Here is a 14,364-nt window from a genome sequence, read left to right on the forward strand (position 1 = left end):
CTCACAACAGAGTAAATTAGTACAATGATCAGCTCACTTATACTCCAAGGTAATTCAAATATAAAAACTTTGAAGCTCAATACTTAGTATGAATTACCAAATAATTTTTCAAAGAAAAATGAGAAGTTCTGATTTTTGAAAGCTTTGCTTCAAAAATATAAATCAATATCAGATCAGAAATTTAAGCTCGAAAGAGTTTTAGATCCTTTGAGAATTTTGAATACTTGAAGATCGGTTGATCTAAAAACCTTTGAGTGTTGTTGGATCTGAAAACTTTTGAAGATTGCTAGATCTGAAAAACTTTAGAAGATTGTTCAATTTCAAAACCCTTTGAATATTTCACCAATGTCCTCTCTTAAAAAAAACTTTGGAGATAAGAACTATTTATAGAGGCTTTAGAAGCCATCCATTACTCCCAAAGATTCCTAAAAATCATTTCCAGGTATTTTGAAATAAATATGTCTAAAAACGTGGTTTAAAAAATCTTCCCGTTGAGAGATTTATTGCTAACGTTCCAGTGGCAGTCGCCTGTCACAGAGCAACTCTCAACACAGTATGCTGGCAGTCGCCTGCCAGAACCAAGGCAGTTGCCTGGCTGGTTAGGCAGTCGCCTGTCTAGCTACTGACCTTTTGAAAAAACATTTTCTTAATGTGGTAGTCGCCTGCCTCTACATGGCAGTCGCTTGGCCCTTCATCATTTCAAAAAGTTTTCTTTTCTTAAACCCTTTCTTTTCATTTATTTAAAAAATGTTCTTTAGAGTATATACATAAAAACATATTTTTGAATTTCTATGAGCTTCAAATCACTTTATACTTGAGATTAACTTTGAAGTACTTACATTTAGAATACCCTTAAGAATATAATTTTTTTAATCTTCAAACTTGTTCTTCCATCAGCTTTGTGGTTACAATCTTTCCTTTGAGCTTTTCACAGTATACCTTTGTTCTTCATGCTCTTTATAACCCATAAGCTTTACTTTGTATTCTTCAAGGATTCTTTGTAATTCATAAACTTCTTTTTGCACTTGAGCTTTACTATTTTCCTGAAAACTTTTGCTTGAAATATATTAAACATATCATTTGATTTGTTATCATCAAAATAAGAATTGTAAGCCTTATTAGGCCAACAGCCCCGAGTCTCTAACTCCACCTGCACCAGATGCTCATTTCTGCTCCAGTTTTCTTGCTCCTGTTTTTCTTCATCTTCCTCCTGAGAGCTTAATAGATATGTATCTTAAATACTGTGTGCTATTATAATAAAAAATGACTCCAAGATGTATGAGAAATGAGTGCAAAAAATGCATTTTTTGAATTGTGTGGGGCATTGTAATAAACATGTTACTTTATTTATTTAATTGTTAAAAACTGTCTTGATTCGTTCTTCTAGTTTTATTTTATATTTAAAATTACAAGAATTCAGGATTGGGGTTTTGGAGGCCGTAGAGAGGCGCTTTTTCTGCTTACATTATCTGTGGTGGCACAACTCAGAGATGGGGAATTTATTATTTAGCGAGGGTTAGATTTATCTTTCAAAAAAAGAGTCAGGAATGAAATTGTAATTCCTACAAGGAATCACCATTCCATTAAATAAGGTGATTAGCATTTTGGCCAGAATGTGACTCTGCCCTCATTTATGCAAACCAAACATTGGAATGGGAATCAAGGTCAAAATTTGGATCCATTCCAGCCATAATTTTGCAAACCAAACAAGGTTTTAGTTCTGATAGGGTTTTAGATTTATCTTTCTTAGTTGGATGCTAAGTCTTAGAGTGACCTTTAACTTATTTAGGAGTTTCTGTGAATGTTCATCCTTGGTCTTGAGGCTTTTGGGATCTTGTGTTGACTAAAGTGGCAATGCGCTTGGATGGGTGTAAAAGTGCTTTATTCTTTTTATTTAGGGGGTTGTATCCCCTTCATTCATGCGTGTCTATCTAGTATCCCTTTGTTCTATTTATCCATGTAAAATTCCTGCTAGAATGGTTAACAAGATGGAAAAAATTATGAGGGATTTTCTTGGTTGGGTCTTGGCTCATTTGGTTTTGTTGGAATGTGGTTTGTTGGTCTAAGGAGGAGGGGGTCTTGTGGTCTTGGAAAGTTGTGGCATGCAGGTGAATGGATTAGGATGCTAACTTTTGTATTAGATGTTCTTTTGATAGCCCTTGAAGGCTTATTTCACAAGTTTACGATTTATTCATTCTATACACTAAATATAAATTGGATGAGGGGTCTCATTTTTTCTTTTCAGGGATATATCTAGTTTGGTGGGAATTATGCTTCATCTATTATTTTTCCTCGTCTTTATACTCTGTTTCATGCTTCATGCTGCTGTCATTTTTCTTTTTACATCTCTAGGGGTAATGCATGTACTTGGATTTTCATTGTTGAAGAAATCTAATTGATGGGGAGGTAGAGGAGCTCTCTTCTTTGCTTTCATTGTTGGACGATTGTTTCCCTTCTAATAGGCAGGATGTTTGAGTTTGAGGTTTGGATTTTTCTAGTTTTTTCTCTTGAAAATCTTTCCCTCATCATCTTATTAAATCTAAATTGTTATTTTCTCTCCATCATCAAATTTGGAAGGCCAAAGTTCCTCTTAGGACCTTAAAGCTTTCATTTTGTTGGTGACTCTTAATATAGTTAACACCAACAATCTGTTACAAGATGTATTGTGCTTTAATAGATCCGAGACAATTGTCATATCTTCTTGCACTGTTCTTTTACTTTGGGGCATATGGAGCAGGTTGTTGGTCGGTTTAGGCTTGTTCAAAGATTGTGTAAGATCTTTTGTCTATTTCTTTTAGAGGTTTTGGTAGAAGTAAGATGTGGATCCGATTTGGGGTTGTGAGGAGTTTGCTATTTTGTGGGGGATTTGGTTGGATTGGAATGCACATATTTATATGGAAGGGGTTGAATATTTCTTTGCTTGGGACATGATATAGTACAATGGGTTTTTGTAATTGGGTGTTTTAAGGGGATGTGTTTCTTGGAGGTAAATTGGATTGGAGGGCCTTATTAGCTTGATTGTACTTCCTTTTCTTTTATTTTTTCGTGTATTGCTGGAGGATTTCTTATCCTTCTGATTTTGCATTCTTTCTTTATATAATATTATCTTTCTTTTTCTATGTATGGAAAATTGAGGCCATGGAGACGGGTCTTATTGGTATGAAAAATGTTAAATTATGATTAAATTAATTGCAAATATAAAAAATGTAAGTTGTGATTAGACTATTGTGTGAGATACATGTATAAATAATAGTGAGCTATGCTAATAGATTTATAGATGCAATGTTTTGATAGACATGCATAGAATAATATGTTATGTGATGTGCTATGATATAGTGTTTTTAAAATGTCAGTGGTATTAATGTGTAACATAACTTATTACAACAACAACAATAACTAGCCTTAAGTTCCACTATGGGGTCAGCTATATGAATCCTCACCTGCCAATTCCCTCAATCGAGGGCGTTTTTTTCCGACTAACTTAAGATCTATTAAATCCTTCCTCACTACCTCATTTCAAGTTATTTTAGGTCTACCCCTTCCTCTTCTAGTACCATTTACAATAACTAGCTTGCTCCTCATTGGTGCACTAATTGGCCTACATTTCAAATGCCCAAACCATTTAAGCTGTCCCTCCCTTACCTTATCTTCTATCGGTGCTATGTCTAACTTATTGTGAATATTTCATTCCTCATTTTATCCTTTAATGTTATATCACTCATCCGCCTTAATATGCGCACGTTGGCCACTTTTACTTTTTGAATGTGTTGTTTCTTAGTTGCCCAACATTCTAATCCAGTAAGCATGGCTGCTCTTACAGTCATCTTATAGAATTTTCTTTTTATTTTAAATGGCATTCTAAGATCTCATAACACACCCGACGCATCCCTCCGTTTTTTCTTTTACCTAATTTTCTTTGACTTATGTACCACATTCTCTTCAAGTTCTCCCTCAACTTGCATTATAGATCCAGAAATCGAAATCTATTAGTGTTGTTGATTTCTTGATTTTCAAGTTTAATCTTTTCTTCAATATTCCTCCTCACATTACTGAAACTACATTTCATATATTCAATCTTATTTCCACTCATCCTAAAACCTCTAGACTCTAACATTACTCTCCAAAGTTTTAGCTTAGATTCTACCCACTTACTTTTATCAATAAGAACAAAATCATTTGCAAATAGCATAACCCCATGGGATCTTGTTTTGGATATTCCTAGTAAGGTCATTAATCACTAAAGCAAACAGATAAGGGCTTAATGTAGAACTTTGATGTACACTATTGTGATTGGGAATTATTTACTCTTCTTCTCTAGCGCTATCACTTGTCATTACTCTGTAATACATATCCTTAATGACATTAGTATATCTGCTCCATACTCCCTTTTCTAAAACCCACCACAAAACTTCTCTAGGTAAAAACAATATGCAAGTCCCTTTTTTTCCTTTGAAATTTTCCATTAATCTTCTTAGTTGGTAATTAACTTTTGTTGTTGATCTCCTAGGCATAAAGCCAAATTGATTCTCTGAGATCCCCATTTCTATTCTTATTTTTTGTTCAATACCATTTCCCACAATTTCATCGTATGACTCTTAAGTTTAATTCCGTGATAGTTATTACAATTTTGAATATCACATTTTTTTTTGTAAATAGGTATTAACATACTTCTCCTCCATTCCTCTGGCATTTTCTTGGTTTTTAAAATAGTGTTGAATAGATTAGTTAACCATATACTTCCTTTATTCCCTAGGCATTTCCAAACTCCAATTGGGATGTTATCTGGTCTTATATATTTCCCTCTTTTCATCTTTTTTAAAGTCAGCTTAACTTCAGTGACTCTAATTTTACAAATAAATCTCAAATTTTTTTTTGTCTTTTCCTTATTTGATACTTCTAGGTTTAAGCTTTCAATTTGGTTTTCATTAAACAATTTATTAAAGTATCTTCGCATCTCTCTTTACGTCTTCTTCTTCACCAAGACATCATCATAATCATCTTTTATGCATTTTACATTCCCTAAATCTTTGCACTTTCTTTCTCTAGCCCTTTCTAATTTATATATGTCTCTTTCCCCTTCTTTTGTATCTAGTTTAGCATATAAATTATCATAAGCTTTATGCCAAGATAAATAGCCTTTTTTTTTTTTTTTGCCTATTTTCTTATGCCTTTATACTTTTCAAAGGTTTCTGTGTTTCTACACTTTCTCCATGTTTTAGACCAAATTCCTTTTGTCTTTATTGCTCTTTGGACATGTTGATCCCACCACCAGCTTTCTTTGTTGTCCGAGACTCTTTTTTTGGATTCGCCTAAAATCTCTTTCGCTATCTTTTTAATAGAGTTAGCCATTCTATTCCACAGAGTTTTCGCATCTACTTTATCTACTATTGTCCAATCACCCTCTTTATCATTTTATCTTCAAATTTTACTATATTTTTTCCCTTCATACTCCACTGAATCCTCTTGCATTGATGTGTAACATAACCTATTGAAGAGAGAAAATATGTAATACATCCACATGCATTGGACATGAGAAAATTAAATGGTAAATGAGATAATCTCAGTTTAAGTAAAAATAAAAAACAAAAACTAAGGATATTTGTCGAATCAAAGTGTTCGGAAAATGGATTCTTCTGGCATGTTTCTTTGGAAATCAAGCGGGGGGATTGGTGGGTGTCACTTTCTTGATCTGTCTGTTATTTACATTTTTGTTTAGTTGCTTTCCTATTGTAATGGGAGGATATCTTGTTCTCCGTGGTTTCTTCTTTTTTCTTTTTCTGTTTTCTTGATTGTACTCCTTTCTTCCTTAATGCAGTTATTTGCTTATCAAAAAATTTTTGTCGAATAAAATATTATATTTAGGATAGATAATATAAAGAAATTTTAGTATAAAAAAATTCATAAAATAAGGACATTTTGATCAAATAGAAAGGCCTGTGTAAGGTTAAAAGGTGTCCTCGGATCACAAGGCTCCTTGCTTTGGGAGAGGATGGGCAAGGTCATCCCAGTGTATACAGCCTTGCCCCTGCTTTTATGCAGAGAGACTGTTTCCTTGGACTCAAACCCATGACCAATTAGTCACAAAGGAGAAACCATACCATTTATCCAAGGCCCGTGTAAGGTTATTTTTGTAAAAACATTGAAGAGATATTTTTGTTGAACATAATGTTTTGCACCCTTAACATTTTCATACACTTATAGAAAATGCAGATCATTATTTTTTCTCCACTTCAGTATTGTTCATAATTTTTCTCCCAGACTGTAGTTAATGTCTCGCCAAACTCCTTTCAAAAAATATTTTAGTGACCTTTACTTAGGTATGATACCCACACTGCTTGTGTCTAAATCTCCAAAAGATGGAATACATGTCCATTTTTGAGTACTTTATTTGTGTGTTGCAGTAGGTTCAAGTTTTACATGTAAGGTGGTGATTTGGTGTCACTTCAAAATAAATGTCTTTTCTATTTAAGTAATGACTATGAATTTCAATATCACTTGAAGAAAATTTTTTAGTCTTTTATTTAAGTATAGCTGTGCATTTCACTATCATTGAAACTAAAATTTTCATTTAACAGGTTACTAATTATCATGTCATCGCAAAATTGGCGACAGATAGAAGTGGATTACAACGTTGTAAGGTTTTGTTCCATTTTTATTAGTATTACATATTTCATTACCTTTTGTCTTATATTTGTTTTAGGTTAATGAACTGGAGTGCAAATGGTCACTCTTTGTTCAGAGTTGCAATTTATTGGGGAGTAGCAATGTACAATTGGTGTTCATCTTTCTCAGGTATTTGTAGTAGATGCAAGCAGAAACAGTTTTTCCAGGGAAGGCAAGCTTATCGGTTTTGATCCAGCGTATGATCTGGCTGTTCTGAAGGTACTCAAATTGTTTCTTCCATTGAAATTACTTACCCTTGTTTTAGCTCTATTTTAGTCCATGCTGGATGTACTTGCATGCAAAAGGATACCAACTAATTAGCAAATGATGGATTGATCCTAGGATCTTAGGTTGAGGGCTATGAGCAATATGGTAGGGATTGTCTTAGATCTCAGTATTTGAATTTTAATAGAGGTAGCTGCAAATCCCCCTATTTGTAGAATTCATTAGCAGGAAAATATGCTTTGCCAAACACATTTTCTGTATCATTTTCATTTGGCCACTTTTAAAGCCGAGAAGTCTTGTCAAAACCTGAACAAAATATGATTCACGGCCTTCTATCCAGTTATCGGTAAGGGAATAGAATTTCAAATGGACTCCTGCTTCCCATAACTGCTTTTTAGTTGTGAAAACTCTCAATTTTAAGGAGTTGTCCTTAGCTGGAATATGGTCTTACAGTCCAAGCAACTTGCCTCATTAGGTTTTATGAAATAAAAAATTTATTACCCAATTATCATGATCATGGAAATACATGAAAGCTGTAGAAAGTTGGCGATTTGCAAAAATATTATTGCTTAGGAGAGGAGGTTACATGGGTAAAAGATGATCATATTTAGGTAATGAACTGCACCATATAAAATTTTCTGCAAAAGCTGATAGCGAAACAATTAAATGCTTTGTGAAGAACATTTGGAAAGTTCCTCTGGTCTAACATAAGCTCCATGGCATGACAAAATGTCTCTGATTGTCTCTTCTGATGGACTCTAATGGATTCTGATTACTTCTACTCATCTCTGAGTTACCATGATGAAGTTCATTGCCATGCAAACAAATGAGTGCCATCGATTTTTTATGCACCCAAAATTTTCTGAAACTTCTGGCTGTAACTCTTGCTTTTTCCTTGTCTTTTACCCAATTCTCTTCTCATTTTAACCTTTTCAACCAATTTCCAACTTCCCATTTTCTTAACCTGATAACCTATTTCCATAAGCTGATGGTCTCAGGATATCACTATTTTTTCAAGGCAGAAGAAGGGTCTTATACTTTGATAGATTGGAGAATTACTCGATTTGCATTACTAAGTATGTACTTAGCTGAATGCCCTCTATGGTGCTGAGAAATGAAGAAGTTCAGTGGGTCTTGATTCATGTTATGGCATTTTGGGTAGGGATTTGTGGATTAGATAGTTGTGGTGGGGATTTGCTTTTCAGAGAGGATAGAGGTTATCTGCATTTGAAATTACTTGCAAACTTGTGGGGAAGATTTCTGAGCTTGGATAGGTACAAAGAGGGAGGTTGAATCAGCTGTGTGTGTTGCCCAGAAGGGTTTGAAGCTGGTGGGTAGTGGAAGCTCCTCATTATTTTGAAGGAGTTTGTTGGCAGAGAAGAGAGCTCTTTGAGGGCTGGGGGGTTGATTTTGCTGTGGCGACAAATCTTTGAGGGAAGTTGTATGGGAAGGTCATTTAATTATTATGCTGATGTTTTTTAATTTGCTTTGGGGGACGCTATAGTCACAGGTAAGGGGCTGGTCAAACCCTCCTGCAAAGAATTGTGGAAGATCTTCAACTGTATGGTGAAATGGTGGGAAGGGGAGGGAGTATTGGGATTTAGTTGGGGATTCTAGTTTAAATGCGTGGGCGATTGAAGAGTTGGGCCTTATTGTTACGAGCCTAATGCTTATGGTCCTAGTAAATTTTATATAAGGGGCTGAGTTATTGTTCTAAGTTGAATCTGGGCGAATGGGCGTATTTCTGTATCAATTGATGGCGGGACAAGGGTTATGTTAAGGCTTGATGTACATTGTTGGCCCACAACCTAACAACTTTTACTTTAGGTGAAGTGGCAATCTAACATGGTATCAGAGCCTGGTTACCAGGAGGTCTTGGGTTCTAGACTTGTTGCCCTTGTTTTATGTAATTTTGTTTGAAAAAATTATCTTGTTCCCAATATGTTTGTCATTCATTGGGTGTTATCTCTCCACGTGCAATCAGGCTGCATGTGCGGGGGAGTGTTAAGGCTTGATCTACATTGTTGGCCCACAACCTAACAGCTTAAGCTTTTAGGTTAAGTGGTAATCTAACAGGTTAGATGAAGGATAGTGGAAGGTTTTCTGGAGAATACCCCTAGGCCATGGCGTGAGGCCTTATTTGATATGCCAAGGGAATAAGGGATCTAAGTGAATTTTTCTTATATGGGCAGCTTGTGGCAGGGCATGAAGTTTCCATAAGGTCCTATGAAGAAGCACAAGTTAGTGTTCACTCGAAGAAAATGAATCATGGTTTTAGAAAATGGTAATGGTCCACGTAACTATGACAGCCGTGGTGTAATTATTGCGGCCATTGCTGACGTTAAGTAATGGGTAAGACACCAGTCGGTGAGTTCATCTTTTGCATTGGCAAACTTGTTAAAAACATATAAATTCACATGTTTTGAGCTTAGAACCTAGAATCCTACATACTAATGCTTAAAATGATTTTTAGTAAATTTTAATCAATTTAAATATAGCATATACTACAATTATTGGATGCCATCTTGGTTGCTTTAGCTGCTATTGGGAGAGTAAGCATGCATGCTTCTTTTCACTACTTCATTGAAATAAGTGAAGTTTAAAAGAAGAAATCTCATATATAAATAAATAAATATAAAATATAGAAATATGGAATGCCAACTATTGTACTGTTTGTATTCAATGGAATTTTTGTTATTTGAAAAATAAAATATAGAATGTTCTTATAAATAAAAAGAATGAAAATGGATAGCAATAGAACATATTTTTGACTCTAGATTGGCTATAAGAAAAACATGGAAAAAAAAAAAAAACTGAACTTAAAAACGGGCAACTTGGTGCACAAAGCTTTTGCTTATGCAGGGTCTAGGGAAGGGGTGGACCATAATGGGTCTATAGTACATAGCCTTACCTTGCATTTTTGCAAAAGGCTGTTCCCACGCCTCGAACTCGTGACCTCCAGGTCATGTGGCGACAACTATGGAAATATGTAATTTTAATGAGAGAAAAAGTTAGGTCTATTTGAATGCTAGTTGTTAAAAAATACATACTAAATTTCAAAGAAAATAGTCCCAAAAATTATTTTTTTATAAAAAAATTACTAACTAAAATAAGTCAACTTGAATTGAGTTTCTAAGGTTCAATAAATGGAAGAGGGGGAAAAATGCAAAGGAGTCACTGAACCTTATTTTAGACATTCATAGCAAGTCTCATATTGTACGATTCGTAATGGTCATTACATAGTGTAACCACATGGTTGTGAGTTAAGAGGACCTTTGAGATATCATCCTGCAATGGTCAGTACTGTTAGGAAGGGCCTTTATGGCTGTTTCACACCGATTTTTAAAATTATGCATGGTAATGAAATAGATATGTGATGGAAGAGGAGGCTTTGACTATTGTTCCTTCAAGTGAGTGTCTTCCCATTGAAATTATTAGTCTGCTTCAGCATAGGTTCTGCATCCCGAAAAGGTATATTTTCCATTCGTATGCTGTCAAATTCTATTTTTAATTCCTTGTGCCAAAAGGAAACTTTGTTTTAGGGAGGGGTTATTGCCATTAATTTGTTGGGGGATGAAAGAGATGACTAGGAGCTGCAAAAACTCCTTGAGGGGATGGGAATTAAGTTGGTGAGTCCTTTAGGTAAAGATTTGAAAATGGCAGTTTCCTCTAAGACATATGAGAGGAAAATAAGAAGGGCACAAATTGAATTGAATATGTAAGCCACTTTTGTGAATTATATATAGGGGTAAGGCTAGAGGTGGTTGGGGGGGGGGGGGGTGTGTGGTGTTTAAAGCGGTTGAATTATTAAGATCACTAGTTGAAATGTTAGGGGTCTAGAGGATGTGAGGAAGGGGGGGCTTATTGAGGAAATTTTAAATAGAGGTTATCTCGATATTGGTTTTATTCAAGAAACTAAACTTGAGAAGGTAGATGGGGGTGATTCAAGAATTTTGGGAAGGTAGGTGTAAGGAGTGGGAGGCTCTTTATGTGCTGCCTCCTCCTTTAGAAGCTTTAGATGGAATTAATATGTTTGAAGATGATGTTCATATAGATGAAAAGAAGTTAAAGGATGGAATTCTGCCAACTTTAGTTCTATATATTTCTGAGAAGAACCTTGAAACTCAGAGTTTGTTGGATGACTTAGTGGCCTCATGTTGTTTGATCAAGGAGGAAATGAAGTTAGGCTTAACGGTGGCAAATCGAAGGTGAAGAAGGGTAAGAAAAAATTAGCTAATTTGAAATGTTTGGCGAACTATGATGGGAAGGGATGAAAGAGAATTTTCCTGGCTGATCGTAGAAGTTTTTTTTTTTTCTTATTTTATTGTTATTATTTTTTTCCTTTTCCTTTTCCTTTTGTTTTTTTTTTTTTTTTTTGGTTTTACTTTTGTCTAGAGTGAGTGAGCCGACTAATGCTTTTGCAAAGCATATACACAATCTACACTTTGAAATAAGAATGAAGGTTAATTTGAATTTTGAACATTATAAATCTTGTGTTGATATACATTGCATGTTGAGAGAATTTTCAAAAGGTGATATGGTTATAGTTCGTATTTGTCTTGAGAAAATTTCTGTAGGAAAGGTGAGGAAGTTACATGCTAACAAGATGGATCATTTCAAAATTTTAAAGCAAATTAGTTCTAATGCTTACATGCTTAATATTCCTATTGATTTTAGCATAAGCAATGTTTTCAATGTTGAAAATCTAACCCCATTTCTTGTAGCATTTTCTTTTGTGGAGCCTTCAAATTCTAACCCTGCAAGTGACCCCAATCCATTTCCCACTCCTCTTGAACTTGAGAACCCGAAATTGCCTTTGTCTCTACCGTTACCTATGCCCAAGAACCTTGATGTAATCTTGGATGACAAGACAAAGTTCACACAAGCAGGATCATACCGGAAGTTCTTGGTCAATTGGAGAGATAAGCCACTTCCCGAGAGGAGCTAAAATCTTAAGGAAGACCTCCTTCATCTTAACCTGTAATTTTACTCCCACTACACCACTTTTAATTCTTCGGAGAAGAATTCTTTTGGGCTCGGGAAAGATGATGGGGATCAGCATGCCCTACCTATGTCATTTTCAGACATTGTGACATGTGGACGACGTTCAGATGTCCACATTTCCTTTGATGATATGCTGACACATAGACGACCCCCAAATGTCCACATCAGCTCATAATTACTTTGTAGATGCTTGAAGACTTTTCAGTGTAAGAAAGACCCAAGTAGAGATGCCGAAGCAAGTTCTAAATCACGATCCATGTGGGCCCCACACGGTCTTGTGGGTCCCACACATGGCTCCATTGGGCCCTACATGAATTGGGCCTCCCTTTGACTTTTGTTTTATATTTAATTTGTAATCTTGCAAGACAACTTGCTTGCTTGCATGTGCATGTCTTAGCAAGTTGTGTGTGTTGTAAGTTGTGTTAGTATTTATTATGTCTAGAAAGTTGGAGCATTTTTTTTGTTAGTAACTTGTAAGAGTAATTAATGTGTCTAGTAAGTTGGTGCCGTTATTATTTGTGTCTCCCATGCTTGTATGGAATTGTTAGTTGTTTAATGTCTTTGTCCCCCCATGCTAGCTAAGCTTGTTAATGCTTTGTCCCCCCATGCTAGCTATATATATACCCCTTCATTGTAAGAACTATGTAGAGAGAAAAGTATTGATATTGAAAGGAAATTCCTTTGTTGAAGCTTGTTAAGCTTTGTCCAATCCTTGTAATTGTGTAGTGAGAGGCTACGTCGTTCTCCTCAGAGATTAGGTGGTGAGAGACCACTATTTCTATCCAGTGACTCCATCCCTATCCCACCTTCACGACTTCCCTCCATCACCCACACGGCCATCACCAAGTTACATTCCAAGGCCACCAATCCATCATTTCATTTGCTGCATACATATCCATATTTCAAAGTGTGCACGAAGAACTTCAGATGAGTTCTAATTGTTCTCCAACGCATCCACACGGGCACACCAAAATACCCCCCCCCCCCCAACACAGCCACTTCCCCTCCATTACATTGCTGCGTTCGGCTCGGTGTTTCAAAGCTTCTTCCTAGGAATTTTTTGGCGTGATCTAAGACTTGTGTTGAACAACGTCAAGCATCCATAGATTCTCGTGGTAACTTCAGTTTCTGTTTGAACCCCTATTATATCTTACAGCCCCCGCTATTACTAAACCTTAGATTCAAATTCTGCACTTTCGTATTTGATAAACCCTTTGCTTGAAATTCTGAATTCCTAAACTTGAATAGCATATCTGAATCCTTAGACTTTCAATATTACTACTTGCTAGTGTAAATCAATTGTAGAATATTATTGTGCTAACATAGAACTTTATTCTTGAAGTATTGAAATAGCATCTTTTCCGCATTTAACTTGATTCTTTTGTGAAAGAACTCTTGGGACTTATCTCTGAACAACATCATACACCTTTTCAAAATCCTTAAACATGTGAACTATAGCATTATTTATTGTGTTTTATGTTTGGATGACTGAATTCTTAATTTAAAGTGTTTTGAGTGTGTATGCTTGCTTGTGAGGGTTGAATCAGTAGGACTAGGTCACCCTTTTCTGTCCTACATTAGTTTAGTATGGGTTTCTTTTAATATTATTGGGATGTGGTTAAGGGGGACTTAGTTAAGGTTTCAATGAAGTTCTATTTTAATAGGATTTTGGGAAATATGTTAACTTTCATCACTTTGATGCCTAAGAGGAATTAAAGTTGCAGATAATTGGCTTATTGACTAGTGTGTATAAGATTATTGCAAGGGTTTTAACTCATAGGATGAGTTATTTGACAGGAGACACTATTATAGAGGCTAAAAGTGCGTTTGTGGGGAAAATAGGCAGATTGTGGACGCCATTTTCAACTGCATTACCATATCTTTACAAATAAGCAAATAAGTGGTTGTTCATGTTCGTAGAAGGAGAGAAAAGGGGGTTACTTTTAATGTAAATTTGAGGAAGGGTTTTGGTGATGCGTGGCGGGCTTGGGATGAGGGGTGTTCGACTCTTCCTTTGTCATTCTCAATGGAGTGCCTATATCTTGGTTTAGGGTTTGGAAGGGAATCAGGCAAAGGGATCCACTTTCTCCTTTTTTGTTTGTTATCTGTGGTCACATTTCAAAGCTTAGATAGGGGTTTTGCAAGTGGGGTTGGGGTGGGGAGTGAGGGGATTGTGGTCTTTCTTCTTTAGTTACTTTACATATACTATTTTCTTAATAGAGGGATCATATGGAGTCTTTAAATGTTCTTACTATTATGCAATTGTTTGAAAGGGTCTCTAGTTTAAAATTTGATTTGGGGAAGAGTGGGTTAGCTTGTATTTATTCAAGTGTTTCTAGATCTTCGGAGTCATCCTCTTTGGTTTGGTGTGCTATTCTAGATTGACCTTGGATTTATTTAGGTGTGTTTTTTGGTGGTAATCCTAGGGCAATTGGGTTTTGGTACCCTGTGGCAAAGAAGGTATGCAAGAGG

At 35.6% G+C, this 14,364-nt stretch overlaps 1 protein-coding gene across 3 annotated transcripts in view; it reads left to right on the top strand.

The window, feature by feature from the left end:
• Positions 1 to 14,364, top strand: part of LOC131144358 (protease Do-like 5, chloroplastic) — a 45,881-nt gene that overhangs the window by 16,691 nt on the left and 14,826 nt on the right. For all 3 annotated transcript variants that reach the window (XM_058092951.1, XM_058092952.1, XM_058092953.1), the window contains exons 3-4: positions 6,576 to 6,638; positions 6,793 to 6,882. In XM_058092951.1, coding sequence (XP_057948934.1) covers positions 6,576 to 6,638; positions 6,793 to 6,882 — 153 coding nt within the window. The remainder of the gene's footprint in view (positions 1 to 6,575; positions 6,639 to 6,792; positions 6,883 to 14,364) is intronic.

The sequence above is a fragment of the Malania oleifera genome, chromosome 12, assembly GCF_029873635.1.
Source record: "Malania oleifera isolate guangnan ecotype guangnan chromosome 12, ASM2987363v1, whole genome shotgun sequence".
Lineage (NCBI taxonomy): Eukaryota > Viridiplantae > Streptophyta > Magnoliopsida > Santalales > Ximeniaceae > Malania > Malania oleifera.